Below are 18597 nucleotides of genomic sequence, written 5' to 3' on the forward strand. Positions count from 1 at the left end.
ACCACAGAAATTCACTCTCAAATTCATCTCAAACACCGCCTAACCTCCTTTAGGCATTAAAGAATTCTAAGAAAATTAGAAGTTCTTGGCGCGGAGTTTTCCAACTCATTGTCTCGTATCAATCTGTATCTTCTGATCCGCGCCAAGAATTTCGAATCCTGTCTCTACTGAATTTTTTATTTTATGAAGATTTTTTTGAAAATCCTTCTATTCAGAGTTATCCTTCCCATAATAATCTGATAGCACATTCCATGATCCATTGGACATTTCTTGACTTGGCTTTGATTTTTATTCGTTTATTTTTTGCAAAATTTCTATGGTACTGTCTACCCCAAGACCGTGACAATACTCAACATTTGGATATTTTTTCAAACCGAGACGATACTCTTCAAACTCTTGTTTCGCCTCGTCTCGCGTGCAGCCGTAGGTTCTCGTGTTATATTTGTGACGAGAGTTGACGCAGAAATGAGCAACACGTGGGATGGACGTAGGGAAAACGATGCCTGTATCGCTCAGCAGCCAATATCGCTCATGCGTTTTTCTTCATAACCACTTACTTTTCCGAAAAAATTTCTCACTCAATCTGAAGGCTCTACTATCAATATGCAATCCTCGCAAAAAATCCTTTTTTTCACCTCTTTAAATTATCGCTCTACTATCAATATATAATCCTCGCAAAAAATCCTTTTTTTTCACCTCTTTATATTGAAACGCACATGGGTAAAAATAAAGTATTTATTAAGTTTAAAAGGAAACGGTATCAAAAGAGACATGTTAATAATAAAAGAGAGAAGAGAAAAAAAAGTAATAATAACAAAAAAGAGACGCTAACTTCAGAGAAGAGGTTTTGAGGAAGGAAAAGAATGCAGACTCGATGGAATGCATTCTGAGGGAGAATTAGATAATCATAACACTACTCTCCCCTCTGAAAGAAAGATTGTCGTCCCGACAATCAGGCAAACCTGTTAAGAGCAACAGAAATATCAGTTTTAAAAGAAAAGTGATATTTAAGTTATCTGGGGCTCTTAACCCATATTCTCTTCGAAAACCCAGACGAAAAATACAAAAGAGAATAGGAATTGATTTGAAATAAGGGTATGTTTGTCTGGATTTGTAGTAGTCAGTACTGGNCCTGAATTTGTAGTAGTCAGTACTGGTCATCAATGGGGGCCGCGTGACAGATCAATCCAGGAAAATCTTGATCAGAAATGGTTCTGAAAAAGAGAATGGGAAAATCTGGCAGAATCAAGGTCGAATAAAAAGAAAGAATAAGAAAAGATTATTCTTCAGAAAGAATAAAAGATAGAGAAGCTATGCGCAATCGTTATCTCTTGAATATATCCCGGGAAAATGAAATAAAAGAAGAAAGAAAATTATCCGTCTGTCAATTATGGCCAGTAATGGACACATAGATTAATAAATAATAAAGAAATGAAGAAAAGAGGGTTTAATCCTCATATGGAGCAATCCGATTAATGTGGATTACTTTAGGTCTCGAATGAGGTGATTTTTGAATGCGGTAAACTACGTCATTCAATTTATTTTTGATAACGTAAGGTCCTTCCCAATCACACTGTAATTTGGGAGATTTTCCTTTAACTCTACGTGGATTGAAGAACCAAATTTTTTGGTTAGGTTGAAAATGAATCATGTTGGTTTTAATATCGAATCTCGATTTCATTAGATCACTCTTAACTTGGAGTTTATTTCGAACATTGGAATGAATTGAATCAAGTTGATTCTTGAAATTTTCGACATATTCAGGCAGAGTTTGAGAAGAATCATGTGGGGGAAAACCTCTAATGAGATCCAGAGGAAGCTTGAGTTCACGACCCATCATCAACAAAGCTGGAGTATATTCAGTAGTTTGATGCTTTGAAGAACGAAAAGCGAGGAGAAAAAGTGGGATCCATTTGTCCCAATCTTTCTGGTTGAAATTAATAAACTTCGCTAAATAATTTGTGATGGTTCTATTCAATCGTTCCACCATTCCATTAGATTGGGGGTGAAGAGGGGTTGTCCTAGTTTTGTGGATTCCTAGAAGGTTCAAAATTTCTTTGAAAATCGAGGATTCGAAGTTTCGACCTTGATCGGAATGAATTTCAAGTGGAATTCCGAAACGAGAAATGATCTCTCGAATTAAAGCTTCAGCTACGGTAGTAGCTTGTTAATTTGGAAGAGGTATAGCCTCTGGCCATCTTGAAAAATAATCAGTGACAACCAAAATGAAGCGATTCCCAGAAGAATATTTCGGGAAAGGGCCTAGGACATCAATGGCCAATCTTTCAAAAGGAAAGCCGACATTGTAAATTTGGCGTTCACCCTTAGTCTTTACATGCCTTTTCTCGAGAAGCAAATTTTGCATTTTTTGCAATAATTTTCGACATCGAACTTACAAGTTGCCCAGTAGAAGTTTTGACGAATTTTAGAAAGAGTTTTATTGATACCAAAATGTCCACTAGAGGGGGAATCGTGGGCAGAGGACAGGATCTCAGTAATAAGATTTCTAGGAATAACGATCTGATAGATGAATTTTGTTCGGTCAGGGGATTCCCAACGACGGAATAGGATGTTATCCTTTAGTTCTAGTGAATCCCAATGGAGAAGATAGATTTTAAAATCAGAACCAAGGTGTGAAACTTCTTTCCAATCTGGGCGATGATTGGATTTCTTGAATTGGATAACGGTTTTCAATATGGAATCCTCATTTTGGAGTTTAATCCAATCATGGTCATTCTTGGAATAACAAGTAGTTCTAAAAACTATTTTATCAGAAGAATCTTCAATGGCATTAGCCTTTCCACAAGTTTTACAAGAGCAAGGGCGACGCGATAGAGCGTCAGCATTGCCATGGAGATGTCCAGGACGATGAGCAATCTCGAAGTCATATGAGAAAAGGAATTCTATCCAGCGAGCTATCTGATTGACCGGCTTTTTGAAAGAAATGAGCCATTTCAAAGCAGCATGATCGGTACGAATCAGAAATTTTCGACCCAGAAGATAATGAGAAAATGATTCGACAGATTTGATGACAGCCAATAGTTCTTTGCGGGTAACACAATAATTCTTCTCTGAATTACTGAGACATTTGCTGTAATAAGCGATGACTTTTTCTCCACCATCTTGAATTTGCGAGAGGGTAGCTCCAATAGCGAATTGAGAAGCATCACTATCGAGAATAAATTTACCGATGGGAGAGGGTGTAGATAAAATAGGGGAAGAGGTTAGAATTTATTTCAAATTATCAAATGCGGATTGACAGTCTTCTGACCAGATGAAAGGAGTTTTAACGTCACCAATTTTATGAAGTGGTTTTGCAATAGAAGCAAAACCTTTGACATATTGTCGATAATAAGAACAGAGACCAATGAAACTGCGAATGGCTGTTTTATCTACAGGAATTGGCCATTCAATAATCGCTGAAATTTTCTCTGGGGAACAATGAATTCCGTACTCGGAGATCATGTGACCTAAGAAGACGATTACTTTTTGGAAAAAGATGCATTTCTTATAATTGACTTTCAAATTGGCAGACGAAAGTCGATGGAAAATAATTTCAAGATTCTGAAGATGTTCTTTGAATGATCGACCAAGGACTAAAATGTCATCGAGGTAAACTAAGCAGATTTTCCAGACGAGATCTTTGAGAATGTGATTTATCACACGAATGAAAGTTGCAGGAGCATTACATAAACCGAAAGGGAGTACTTTGAATTGCCAAAGATCATTCCCGATACAGAAGGCAGTTTTCTCTTTATCTTCAGGAGCAATTTCAACCTGCCAATAACCACTCTTAAGGTCAATTGATGAGAACCAACAAAAACCTTTTGTTGAATCAAGAAGTTCACTAATAGATGGGATTGGCATGCAATCCTTCTTAGTGACTTTATTGAGAAGACGGAAATCAATACAAAATCGAAGAGAACCATCTTTCTTTTTCACTAAAACAACCGGGGAAGACCAAGGACTAGAACTTGGTTCGATGATGTCATCCTCTTTCATTTCCTGTAACAATTCGAAAGCGATATCCCTGTAATGAAAGGGAATCCTACGAGGAAGTTGTTTGATGGGTGAAGAATTTTCGATAATAATTCGGTGTTGTAAACCGACATATTTCCCTAATTCTTTATTATTTCTAGCAAATCTGTCTTCAAAATGGATCAGAAATTCTTGAAAAAGTTTTTTTTGATTTTCATCTAATAATTTAGATGAAGAAAGGAAAAGTTGATATAGAAATTCAGGGAGGAATATTGAAGAATTTTTAGAATCAACAACGTAAGTTTGACGAATAGAAACTACTTTCTGAGAAGAATTAATAATGAATTTTCGGTTGATAATTGTTTGGAATTCAGTTAGAAGTCCAGTTTTCGCGAGAAAATCCAACCCTAAAATGCAATCAATTTTAATATCAGCGAAAACAGCATCAATGGGAACTGAGATGTTGTTTACTGAAATGGTTACTCGTTTGATTGCAGTGTAATTCAATTTCGAACCATTGGTAGTAGAGATGGAAAATTTTTTATGAAGAGTTTTCAAAGAATCCAAGTTATTGGAGAACAGTCGAGGATTCACTATCGTAATATCTGAAGCTGTGTCAAGTAGCATCGAAGAAGATCGAGTATTAATTTTCTCAAATAATTTCAAATGTAGATCGGTTGATTGATTCGAGGTTTTAAAACAAGATGTATTCTCTTGAGGAGTCAATTTGACCTCATCCAAATTGACTCTATTTAGTTTTCCAGATGAAAATTGGGAGATTCCGATTCGGTAGAGTTGAATGTACTGGGTTGTACGTCAACACTCATGTCACTACATGAATTGGATAAATTCTGATTTTGGGTAAAATAACATTTAGTACTTTGGGTAGAATTCTGACTACGAGATTGAGAATGAGAATTATTTTGAGTATTACGATGAAAATTTGGGGTTGAATGAGAATTAAAATTTCTCTGATTTTGAGATTTATTTTGAGTTGTTGATGAATTGCAAAATGCGTTTAAATCCGAAGAAACAGGGTTTTTACACTCAAAATTGGAGTGACCCAGCTTACCGCAAGCAAAACAAGTATCGTTTTGTTTATTGTAGAATGATTTTTGAGGATTTTGTTGATGAGGTGATCGGATATTCGAAGAATTATTTGATGAATTCTGTGGATTAATTTTTAATTTATTGAAGTTGGAAGAAGTATTTTGAATTTTATTTTGGTTTTGAGTATTCCGTTTTTTACCAACGAGGTTATGAATGGATTGTAATTCTGTAGCGCGTTGAAGGGCAATTTGGAGGGATTCAATACGTTCAGAGCGAAGAATAGTTTCAATTCGAGTATCTCTGATACCCCCGATAAATTGAAAACACGTGGCGCGATCACGGCATCTATCCGTTTCTTCGGCATATGCGAAACGAGCTAGTCTTTCTAGTTCTTCCGCGTAAGTTGTAAAATCTTCATCAATGTGTTGTTGGCGCGCTTGAAATTGATTGAAATACATCTGAGAAAATTTCTCTTCTCCAAAACGTGACTCTAATTCTTTCTTTAATTTATTGAAATCCTTAACGTCGATTGGGGAAAGAGTCTGTAAAATAGACTGCGCTTTACCCCGTAAACACGTAGCTAAATGTGAGGCCATGTCATTTGTATCCCATTTATTATGAGACGCGGCAATCAAAAAATGTTTATAGAATGGAGTCCAAGGAGTTGAACCGTCATATTCGGAGATTTTTATCCAATTCCGATGTGAAATTAACGAATTCGCGTTGTTCCGGTTTGGAAATTCTGAAACAATAGGTTGATTAAGGGAGAAAGAATTGTCCATAGGAGGATTAAAGCTTGAAGAAGAATTATGAGGAAAATGAAAATTATTATCTGGATTTTCCGGATTGTGGTTAGGAATTTTCCTCGGGATGTCTGCAATGATCTCAAAAATCTTCTCTTGTGCAGCATTGAAACCTTGTTGTAGTTCCTGTTGCAATGTCCTCAGGAGTTCCTCCCGAATGATTGAGACCGATTGAGAGAGATTCCGTTGTAGAGATGATTCTAATTCTCCTTTCGCCGTTGTAGTTTTCAGACGAATCTCTTGATTAGTTGTTTCCAACAACTCCATTTGGGTAGATACGAGAGAGGTTGATATTTCTCCTTGAACCGTATCCGAGAGTTCCGACCGAATAATCGAACGGATTTCTTCGCGTAGAGTCGCGTTAAATTCTCTCCTCACGGCATTTTCTAATTCGCGCTGTAATAAATTTTGGACATCCGTTTGAACATTGGTAAGGGACTGGTCAATAAAATGTCTAATTGCGTGATTATTGGATGTAATTTTGTCATCTATAAATTCATCAAAAACTTCCCTGTTATGTTTTGGATCAGCTATAAGTCCGTCGTCAAAGTCGTCTAGCCTCTGTCGATACATTTTGAGGAGAAATCCGGCACTTTTTTTCACGAATTCACAACGAAAATATCACGGAATTTAATCATCCCACTTCTGACACCAATTGAAACGCACATGGGTAAAAATAAAGTATTTATTAAGTTTGAAAGGGGACGATATCAAAAGAGACATGTTAATAATAAAAGAGAGAAGAGAAAAAAAAGTAATAATAACAAAAAAGAGGCGCTAACTTCAGAGGAGAGGTTTTGAGGAAGGAAAAGAATGCAGACTCGATGGAATGCATTCTGAGGGAGAATTAGATAATCATAACAATATGTATTGCCGGAACAGCATCCCATAGTTTTCGGGCCTTTACGATGTAATTTGAGGCCAACAAGGTAATGCCTATACGGCTCAAGTAAGGAATAACAATAATTCTTGCATTCAACCCATGATTTCGGCTGGAAATCACAGTCGTATAGCGCTCTTTAGCTATTCCGCTAGATATTTTGACATCATAGACTTTGGTGGAACTTTGATTTCAACTTAGTTTATATGATTCACAAAGATGTTAACATCGCGATTTAACACGATACGACGATTTCGCGGTTTAACGCAAAGTACGCCGTAACTACGGAAAGCACCGTTCAATTTGTGATCTGTATGACAAACTGCGAAATGCGAAACTGCGAACTGTGCTTTACATTAAACCGCGAAATCGTCGTATCTCGTTAAATCGCGATGTTAACATCTGTGTGAATCATATAAACTGAGTTGAAATCAAAATTTTTTTCTCAATTCTTGCTGAAATTTTGATAAATTATCAGACAACAAAGATGAGAGTTAAGTGAGCGGTATTGGTTCTATGCAGTCAGTACCGTTCACTCAGCTCCTACCTTCGTTTTCTAATAAATTATCGAAATTTCACCAAAAAGTGAAGCTCTGATGTCAAAATATCTAGCTGAATAGCCAAAGAATGCTATCCAACTGTAATTTTTATCCGAAATCATGGGTTGGTCTACAAAAATTATCGTTACTCCTTAGGTGAGCGGTACAGGCACTACCTTCCATAACGCGTAATAAATCCAAGAAAACACAGATCCAATAATTGGTCACAAATTATCGAGTTTAGCTTTCTGGAAATCACGCGAATATTTTTCTATTCTTGCTGGGAGTGTCTGCATTATGTACGTCTCGCGAAGCTATCATTGTAGAATCTCCCATACACGGAAAAAAAAATTCTCGAATCGGGTATATAATATTCCGGATCCCGAAATACACATATTCCTGATTCCGGAATATTATATTCCGGAATCCGGTATATTATATTCCGGAATCCGGAATAATATTCCGAAATCAGGAATATTATATTCCGGAATCCGGAATAATATTCCTAAATCCGGTATATTATATTCCGGAATCCGGGATATTTTATTCTCGTTTCCGGAAACATGCCCAGAGGTTTCCTGACTATTCAAAGGGTAAAGCGAGTATCGTGAGATAATTTCTTATAATAAACTTTTGGTTGATCGGAATATTTGGGGTGCAAACATTTTTTTTCCGTTTGAAAATACGAAAATTTGAGTTTTTCACCCTCTCGATACACTGTTGAAAAATTTTCACTGAATTTTTCGGATTTTAGTCGTGAAATATCAAACAAATGACAGTTTCACTGAAATTTCAGAAAATTTGGCGCTTGTAATACCACAAGAGCTTCAAGATTATCGGGTATTTTCCGATAGGTTCGTTGCAAACAAACGAAGGAGTCAAGTTTTTCAAGTTAAAAAATCACGAGTGCGAAGCACAAGTGATTTTTCCTGAAAAACTTGACGACTTCGTTTGTATGCAGGGAACCTTGAGGAAAATGCCCGATTGATTTTGAAGCTCGTGTGGTATTCGTGGGATTATTTTTCCAATCCAAATGTCGGGCAATATAATAGGACCATGAGATGAAACTCACAATTGAGAAATGAGAATTTTATAAGTAACACTCATGTCGAATAAAAATCCTCGGATTACCACAATTGAATTCAATCTGTCAGTTTGATGAGGGGTTAATTCGACTGCATGATGTTTTGTTTTTTATATAGCAACTACCAGAGAAAATTATCAAAAAATTATCAGTTGAAAACCCTGTAGCTTGTACCACGTGATGTCGAATGGGCCAATTATATTGCCCGATATTTGGGTTGGAAAAATAATCACTTAAAATTTAGGATTTTCATGGAAAAATCCATGGAAATTGTCAATTTTAATTGAATTATTTCACACAGAGAAAAAAAGTGGATTAGCTTTAGAAACTAGTTTCTAGATTTTAGAAACTCCTGTCCTTAAACTTTATCCTTGGTGGAATCATAAAAATTAATCAATTTGGGGATTGTTTTTAAGAACTCATATTTTCTAAAGCCAATGCTGAATTTTTCTTAATTTTAGAAAAATTTCAGATTGAACTAAAAAAATGCTGCCGAGGCATTTAAAGGGCGTAAGTGCCCCATACATAGGGAGGGGTGCCCAGATATTGGGAATTTCAGATATGAAGAGGGGGGATTTTGTAAAAAGGGGGAAGGGGGATTGTGAATTGACAATTCACAACCCAAACAATTGAATTGGTGAGATTTTCAAAAATATCTCCGAAACTAAGAGAGATAGTGAATTTTTAGCATATAAATTATTGTTATTTCAAGTTAATGTAAAATACGAAAAAAGTGTGATAAAATCGACGTATAAATATAAAATTTGTTTTTTGGAGGATCATTGAAAATGAATTTGATCTTTCTGTTATTTGATATGAAACGTTGAAACGAAATGTACAAATTATTTTTCACCTAGTTTATAGTTTTTTCTATCCCCTTTGTTCTTCCATTCCAATTTTCGAGCCTTGTGTCTGATAGTCATTATTGTCATTTTCAAAAAAATTCGAAAACGCAGCTTTGCGTGGTTTCTGTCGGTGTGTAGCATGTAATAAACTTATTATTCAATCATTTCATAATGAATCACCAGAAATAATTTTATTTAAATGTAGGTATAGATAATTTTCACGTCGATTTACAATTTTTAGAGAAATTAGGAATATTTGAGAAGATTTTTCGAAGATTTAATGATTTTTTATTTATAGTTCTCAAATATTGTACATCAATGTGGACTTTTCTGGAATTTTTGAAACTTTTGGTCAACTGTTGGAGAATTAGACAAGTCAGTAAACTATTATTAATTGAATTTGAATTTTTCGGATTTTAGTCTTGAAATCTCAAACAAATGACAGTTTCACTGAAATTTCAGAAAATTTTGACACTATGAATCAGGGATCCATTTTGGGCCATTTAGCCCCACCCTTCCCTATTTTTTCAATTGTATTTTCCGATAATAATGATTTTTTTTTGAGTTTGCAAAAAATTTAAGCAAACACCGGCCGGTAAACACAAACCTAACCTAGAAATCCCGATAATTCCATAAAACATGTAGTAATATATCAGCTCTACTTACCACTTCTTCTAAATGTTCACAATGAAAAAGAGAAAATTATCGATGTCACTGGATCCCTGAAACACTTTTGCTAAGCCACAAAATTAATTTAAACAAATAATGACACAAGTCTTCACTGGAACACTTTTTAAACACGATATTTTTTTATGAAGAGCTGTAAAATAAAATGATTAAATGATGAATTAATGTGAAGAATGAATGAGCTAAAGGAATGAATGGATGAATAGATTAATGAGTGTAGATTTAATGATGAAAAAGGTTTTTTTTAAGTCGATTTTTTCGCTGTGTGTTGCACGAAATTTTCGTCTTCAAAACCCAAGAAAATAGCACCGGCGGATTGAGGGTGTGCTCCCGCAGCATTGCGCATGCGCGCGTCGGTGGTGGGGGAAGTAGGGGTTAGATGGAAAGATCACTCTCATATTGTCGCCAGTATATTTTCAAACGGAAAAAAAATGTTTGCACCCCAAATACTCCGATCAACCAAAAGTTTGTTATCGGAAATTATCTCACGATACTCCCTTTACCGTTTGAACAGTCGGCAAACCTCTGGGGATGTCTCCGGAAATGAGAATAAAATATTTCGGATTCCAGAATATAATATACCGGATTCCGGAATATTATATACCCGATTCGAGAATATTTTTTTTTCCGTGTATGTGCTGTAAGGAACACTGTAGAACTCCTTACATACTCGTATTGAAAGTTTGTGATGTGTCACTTGGACGTGCTACATCACATTCGCCTTCGTTACAAGTCATGATTAGAAACTTGGCCATAAGGTGGTGCATTTCGTGCTAGTAACGACAATATCTATATTATAATCAGCTACTTTATAGCTCTAGAATGGATTACTGCGCAGCTTCTCATGTATTGAAAACTGTAGTCAATGCTCTCAGACTCATCGTAATGTGGCAGATGTTCAATTGCGTATCTATAACAAAATATACAATAAAAAATTGAAAATTGCGAAATTAATAGTCGATTAGATGCAATATTAACGAATGTTTAAGAGATAATAACAAACTTGAACAACTTTCCGTGATTGGGACGTTTTGTTATAATTGGATTAATTTCGTATAATAGATGAACAAACAGGCTTACTTGCTTTCATTTTAATATCTCTTGATTTTTTTACCTACTTTATTAATATGGAAATGACACAGTTATTGAGCATAGTCAACAGGGTGTCTGTAATGGAATTACACAAGAGTAGTAAGAATCAATTTGTAAACCATGTGAAAATTGGCAGAATAAACGTCAATAGATGTTCATCATTTAAGAATGGGAGAGTTTTTTTACTGAACTGCAACAGACGTAGAATTATATAATGCTGACAAATCGATAAAAAAAATTCTGTGATCCAGTCCTAAAAGTAGAATTGTTATCACTACGGTTTCAGTGGTTGCTGTCGACTATAAAATCAATTCCATTTCTTTATTTACACTTTGCAGATCATATCTTCCGGCACAAAGATTGTAGAAAATATTGTGACTAAACATTGATTAATGATCCCATCAAGATACAGGATTTATCATTTTTTTCAATGTTTTTGAGTTTCCGGCGATGTTGATTTTGGGATGATTTTATGATAGGTGATAGGTTGAGAATGCTGTTAATTTATAAAATATAGGATCAATTGATCATTTCTTCGATGGGCATTGTCTCGAAAAGCTGATATTCTTCCCCTATCTGAGGGATGACCCCATCCTTTACATAAAGAGAATAAAGGAGCCGAAAAGAAGAGGCAAAATATGAGTAGATTCACGTCTAATTAGCACGCCAAAAAAGTCGATGCTGGAGATTTTTGTTTCAGATTTCTTCTGAAAAGATAGCTATTATACAAAATTTTTAAAAAGTTGATAAATATTGATAAATGAGGAAGTTATGATTTTTTTAGTTTCCATTTTTGTTCAATGATTTTGGTTTGTTTCAAATTCGCCCCAATACCTCAGCGGAGTTACAAGCTATCAAAATCGCCCTTTGGCACGTTCAAAGAACATAAAAAGTCCTTTAAAATGAGATGTCACACATAGCATTATCTTCGATTTACCGGTTTTTGTTTCTAATCGTTAATTACTCAAAACCTATTTTTTAATCAGAAATTTTCTTTAAAAATTGTCACTAAAATGAGAACAATTTTGACGCCAATTAGAGTCTGTCTTTTCCCGTAATTCGGTGATTATTAATATTTTTCTTGAAACAAGTATTGAAAACCACTGAAAATCGCTATTATTCCTGAATTATACAATGAAAATAGATGAATAATAGAAGATAGAATGCGTCTAACCATTCGCAAATATTTAATTGAATAATCACTTATTTGGGGGATAATTGCATGAATAATAGCGATTTTCGGTCATTTTCACTACTTGTTTCATTGAAAAAATTATTAATCGCCGAATCGCAGCGAAAGAGAAATTCTAATTAACACCAAATTTTTTGTCATTTATTGAAAATTTTTACTGAAAATTTTAGATGAAAAAAAATTAGATTTTTGAGTAATTAACGATTGAAAAAAAAACATTTTCTCGTATAAACCCCGTCAAACTGAAGATAATAATAAACATTGCGTCTTATTTTGAAAGGTTTTTCAAGTTCTTTGAGTGTGCTAAACGGTGATTTGATACCTTTAAACCCTGAGACATTGGGGCCAATTAGGAACAAACAAAAATCATTGAAAAAAACTCGAAATTGAAAAAAATAATAATAAGTCCCTCAACTATCAATATTTTTCAACTCCAAAAAAAACGATCAGACTCTTTTCAAAATTCTTGTCTGATAGCTATCTTTTCAGAAAAAAATTGGGATGAAAATCCCCAGCATCGAATTTTTGGGCCTGCTGATTTGGCGGCGATCTGCTTGTATACCAAGCAATAGTTAATAAATACCAATCATTTTTTGTGTGTGCGAGCTGAAAGAATTAGACGCTTTCGGTATTGAACTTGAATGGACTGTTATTATTATTATAGAATCCCGAGTAGAAATTCTGTTCAGATCTCGATCAGAAACTGATCAAGTCCGATCCGAAATTCTGATCAGGCTGTTACGCCTTCACCTTATGTTTTTCCACTAGAGTTTCTCCACCTACCATTATTAGGCATTAATTAAATTTAATTTTTTTGAGAGAAAAAATTAGTAACTTCCTAGCCGGGAATCGAACCCGGGACCTCCCAGTGTCGCGTCGGGTGCTCTTACCATCTGAGCTACCAGGACACTTACGAATTTCACTCTCAAATTGACTCATACCCAAGTGGAAATTCTGTTCAGGTCTCGATCAGAAACTGATCAAGTCCAATACGAAATTCTGATCAGGCATGTTCCGCCTCCACCTTATGTTTTTCCACTAGGGATCGTCAAAGCCCCTCAAATTTATTGATTTTTATAGTAGTATCTACAAAACGATTAAATTAGGCGTTAATATTCATCTAATATCCCTTCACTTTAACATCCTAAGGCCCATGATTTCATAACTAGTAATTTACATCACCCCAAACCGCTGAGAAGTCCACATGCATGTTCTGCAAATATGAATAATAACAGATCGCAGGCACCAAGCATGGTCATACTTAGACCCATAGTACATGCAGTTCCGAACCAAAGATAATAATACCAAGTATCTACGTCGATTGGACCGAAATCCAGCGGCATCGAGAATCTTTTCGGTAGTGTAATATTGGGATATAGAAAGTGATAAACAAGCCTCTGCTCCAATGGTTCGATTGCGTAAGGGACAACACTCAGCCACATTTGCACTGGGGAAAATTTTGTTTAATCACATATGAATGACAATACGGTGGCCATATGTCATATGGCATATTCCACCAGTTTCAGTGATCCAGCGTATAATTTTCAATTTGAAAATTTTGCCACGTTTTAGGGATATTGAAAGAAGCCTTATCTTAGTTTTTAGCCCTTTATTTCGCACGGTGTATGAGAAACTCGCATATTCAGGGTTTTTCCTTAACCCTCCTGTAATCGCACGTCTTCGCCGAACGTCATTGGTCGCGTGGTAAGCGCTGCGTAGTCCGTAAATTCTCAAGTGCAGCGTTGCCAGAGCCATACGACACTATAAACATCATCGGCCAGCGACCCCCCATTCCGCACACGCTGCTTAGGATTACCACGAGGGTCGGCAACACCGCTCGTCAAATTTCCGCTACAAGATGATCGCACGGTGAGCGCTACGCTCATTCTCGCTAACCACGCTCGACAAAAAAATTAACTGAGAAAAAAATTGTCAATGGAGGTCAACCCTACCGTATTTAATCTCATATCATTTGAGGAACTCGTCAATAGGCAGAGCGGAATTCATCACATTTCTAGAGATATTGTGAAAATAACAAAAACGGCGGCGTTCAGATCATAGCGTGACCACTGGAGGGTTAAAAATTTTTTGTTAATTTTTTAGAAGTATTCGGTGGATTTCACGCAAAAAGTATGTAGAACCTTTTCTCAAGAAAAATGTCAAAAGTTGCAAAAAAATGCCAATGCTCTAGCACTATTTTATGACAGCAAAAAATGTTTTCTTTTGTCGACTGTCATGCGTTAACTATCTCGCACCACTGAATTTTCGTTTCTTTTGAAAATATGGATTGTTGGAAAGAGTTGATTAAAATTTCAAGATGTGATTTTGATTAGAATTTGTTAAAAATTTGAAACATGAAAAAAACAAATCGTGGATCTGGTAAAAAGACAGTGACCGAATGATCGCTAAATTTAGAAAAAGGGTGAGAAATCACGGGGCCCTTTAAGGCATTGCCCTCGAATGTCAATAAATATTGGAAATAAATAATATCCGAGTTTTTTTCATATGATTTCACTCCATTTTTAAACGCTCATTGAATACTTTAATTAAGCACGTTAAATCATTTTAAAACCATCCGTTTGGATTGTTGGATTTTTTTGTCGTAGAAAGAATTCTACGAAACTAATATTTCGAATAGCTGGTACTTCAAAAATTTTAGAGACACCAGAAGCCCGGTGGCTTGGCGCAGGGGGTAAGTTCGTTGCCTCACATGCGAAAGGTTCCGAGTTCAAATCCCGGCCGGATAGAATGGTGCGATCTAACCATTTAAAGTCTTGATCATCGCAGTATACCCTAACCGGGTCGAAGCGATATAAAATAACAATAAAAAAAAAACACCAGACACAACATTAATCCCCATACACCAAAATGCTTTAAGCCAGCGGCCACCAGGCATCAACCACCAAACTCTGCATTCTTTTCCATACGTCGAAAAGCTTGGAAACACCAGATACCAGACATCTAGGGGGTGCATATACAATTATACACACCCAAAAATTTAGAACGAGGCTTCTTTCAATACCCCTAAAAAGTGGTAAAATCTTCAGACAAATCGAAAATTACATGCTAGATTACTGGTCGATGTTTGACGGACTATGCCATATATGTAGATCCAAGCGAATGATTCCAAACTATGACAGCTAATGAAATTGAACCAATGCCATTGGAAAGCTGAATCGTATAGCTTTGATCATTAGATCATAGTCATCAGTAGAACATAGTTTCGTCAGACTTTGTAATAGGAGGGCCCCGTATGTGATGGGTTAATATTGAACGATATGACTTACGCATGTATACTAATGCAAATTTCTCTGCAAAAGCACTATGATTATGGAGCTGATGGAGTCCGTTATTTTTTGGCAGAATTTGCCAGTTATATTTGATCTGTTCCAAGAGATGAATTATCTGCAAAGGTTGCAGTCCATAATTATTGGGTTATCAATGGTACATTTCTAATCTACGGAAGTAGAATGAACGAATGATATCCGTGCGTCATTCATTTCACCTCCGCGTGTGATCACAATTTTCTGATTTGCTTTTATAGTGAAGGCGGAAGAGAAATGTTTCTTCTCCCCCGTCTTGTTCGAAACTATGTGAATTATACCAAATTGTATCTTACTGTTTTACAATGATAACAGTTATTGACGTATTTTACTACCACACCTATATCTATAATAAAAAAGGCGAGAGACTCCATCAGGATTTCTAAATTATATCGATTTATCCAAGCAGCTGATATCTGCAAGAATGCAAAAATAAATTGTAAAAACGTGAAATATTGAGGTGATTAACTTTATACCTGTGATGCATACTGCAGACTGAGAAAAGAAAAGATCACCGTGCGATGTACGAGAAGTATTCTAGTAGATTCGTAAGGCCATTGAGCCACAAAATAAGACACTCTTTTTCCTAATTTGTAATAGGGATGCTCCCAAAAATCTGAGACCGAAGACATCTCTTCAAGTTCCTCAAAAGTTGAATATTTCGATTTGGAAAGACTCTTATTGATGGCTTGATGATGAAGATGGTCTCAAGAGCATCTATCGGGAGTTCATATGACAATGTTGCATCACCAAGTCACAATGTAATATAGGGGCGGCAGTTCTGTTCCCCTTACCTAATAAATAAACTATGGGTGGTGGGAAAACAGACCATCTGAGTTGGGGAGTCAAACAATGAACCGTTCAAATATTCTACGACGATGAAGGGTTTTCATAATTTATTGTTGTAGGGAGGACGCAATGAAGTGTCCTACAACAATAGACACTATGGCACCGCGTGGGAGTTTTCCATCAGGAGTATTCATAGGAAAGCAATGTCGTTTTTCTTTGCTTCATCGACGTAATTCTTTTTTCATTTTCAAATAACGGAGCGGAAAAATTGATTCCTCGCTGCAACAGAAACGTTCCAATGGCAACTGATATATTATAAACGATAGGATTCGGTGGGAATGAAAACATGTTGGATGGAGAAGAGAATAGAAATGAATAGTTTTTCTCCCTCCCAATGTGTGGCCTGAATTGTCGTGAAAGATATATTTTGAAATTCAGTTCTTTCTAGTGACGTACGTGATAGAAACTGAGTTTGTCCTCTACACGGAAACAAATGTTCAGTAAAAATTATGGAACTCACAGTTCGCTCACTGATTACGGAATCGACTCAGAAAATTTAACATATCGTATTTTTTCATAGGAGATTTAGGTAAAAATTACGGAACGCTCTGGAGAAATTTCGTGTTTTTAGGTAAAAATTACGTGACAGTTCCGTAAAATTTCCTACAACCACATTGCGTTCCGGAATTACTGAAAAGATACGTAATTTTTATTGAATATTTCTCTCCGTGTACTAGGCTGCGAGTAATATGGTGATTATCAGTGGAAATACCTTGAGACCTTCGACATTATCAAATATTTCTCGACAGTTTCATTGCAGACCAATGAAAGCGTCAAATTGTTCAAGCTAAAACCGGCTCATGAAAGCCAGAGTGAGGATGGACTTTTGATGCTAAATTTTTTACCCGTCGGCGTGATGAACGAGTGGAATGCACTCCCGCAGGAGGTATCGGAGGCGCGATCTTTGGAAGAATTTAGGACGAAACTGAGGGCGGCTTTGCGGACGAGGGATTCCGGAGTGTCAAGGCCCTGAGTCAAAGGATTTGTCCCATTTCTGGAGTTTACTGGGAGTCGTCAAGCGGCACAGTCGCTCGTCTGTTCCTTTCCAAAGGATATATATCCCAACACCTGAAATATCCTTTTCTAACATCTATTCTTTAATTTTCTTTCTTCCTTTCTTTTTCTCATTCTTTTTCCATCATTAATTTTGATGCTCCAATAATTAATAGTGGTCCTAGAGACCATCAGCGAACTCCCAACCAGATTAGAATTAATCCAACATCCGATCAGAGGTGATTAACGGTCCGAATTGAATATTAATTTTGAGATAAGTTAACAGAAGACTTAATTTTAAAAGTGATTAATCTTTTAAAACAAAAGTGATTGTGAAGTGAATTTCTTATGTGCTGACATTGAACTGTGTCGAGAAATTGTGTTATAGCGGCAATCTTCTGGATTGACTTACATATGATGAGGTCATATAATGAAATTCCTCAGGAATAAAATTGGTATTCAAAACAAAGAACATCGAAGGTCAAGACGCACCACAATGTTTACATCATTCTGAGAGAGTTCACGATGAGCCAGAAAATAAAAGGGAATAGAATAACACGACTTTGGAAGTTATCCTGAATTCGAGTACCTCTCGAAATATTGGATAGATAGCCAAAAAAAAAAAAAGAAACAGAAGACATCGACACTTGCCCCTAACCCATTGGAGGGGATATAGTCAACTAAGGAATAGAATAGAATTGTCCCATTTCTTTGTCTCTCTCTTTGTTATTTCTCTCGTTGCTTTAGTTATTGTTCCAGGAGACCGGTGGGGTTACCCTGGTGCCTAGAAAGGGAGCCTAGAGAGAGTCATTACTAGGGGTTGCCTGTCAAGGGACCGCAGGAATAGTATATTTCTAACCTAGGGAGGGAAAATAAAGGATCCTCAGCCGCCAGTACAATTACCAGCCGAGCCGAAGGCGAGGTTGGTAAGCACGCGGCTGAGGGTCCTTTATTTTACTTCCCGTGGTTAGAACGCGATTTTCCGTCTCGGCGTAGGCGCAAAGTCAGAGTTCCCTCCCGCGAAGCGAGAGGGCAATGTAACTTTGCGCCCGCCGGGACGGAATAATTATTTATGGAACGGAATATCTCGTATCATTTGAGTAGAATAAGAAGAAATTATCGGAGTAAATTAAGAAATTCAGGAGAAAAAGGGATTGGAAAACTAAAAGGAAATACAACCAGTCGAAGAAAAAGCTTAGAAAACTGAGGTCAAGGCTTGTGATGGAATGGATACAGGAAAAACGGAGGAAAGTAGCACAGGGGAGGACAATGGCAGACTGGT

The 18597-nt window shown here is 36.3% G+C and overlaps 2 protein-coding genes across 3 annotated transcripts in view; both read right to left on the reverse strand.

The window, feature by feature from the left end:
- Positions 1-10250, reverse strand: part of LOC107046491 (alpha-tocopherol transfer protein) — a 34497-nt gene extending 24247 nt beyond the window's left edge. Inside the window, exon 1 of the mRNA XM_015269112.1 lies at positions 9846-10250. The gene's annotated coding sequence lies outside the window, so the exon portion shown is untranslated. The remainder of the gene's footprint in view (positions 1-9845) is intronic.
- The window catches only part of LOC114841632 (putative odorant receptor 85d), a 24149-nt gene extending 8044 nt beyond the window's left edge, over positions 1-16105 (reverse strand). The window contains exons 1-5 of one of the 2 annotated variants that reach the window (XM_029126691.1): positions 15950-16105; positions 15770-15889; positions 15438-15555; positions 13333-13597; positions 10675-10776 (exon numbers count right to left, since the gene is read on the reverse strand). In XM_029126691.1, the coding sequence (XP_028982524.1) occupies positions 10675-10776; positions 13333-13597; positions 15438-15555; positions 15770-15889; positions 15950-16105 (761 nt within the window). Of the gene's footprint in view, positions 1-10674; positions 10777-13332; positions 13598-15437; positions 15556-15754; positions 15890-15949 lie in introns of both variants that reach the window. The other variant, XM_029126690.1, reaches the window with a different exon arrangement.
- Positions 16106-18597: the final 2492 nt, after the last annotated feature.

This window comes from Diachasma alloeum, unplaced genomic scaffold (assembly GCF_001412515.2).
Source record: "Diachasma alloeum isolate Michigan unplaced genomic scaffold, Dall2.0 Dall_scaffold_01437, whole genome shotgun sequence".
Taxonomy (NCBI): Eukaryota; Metazoa; Arthropoda; class Insecta; order Hymenoptera; family Braconidae; genus Diachasma; species Diachasma alloeum.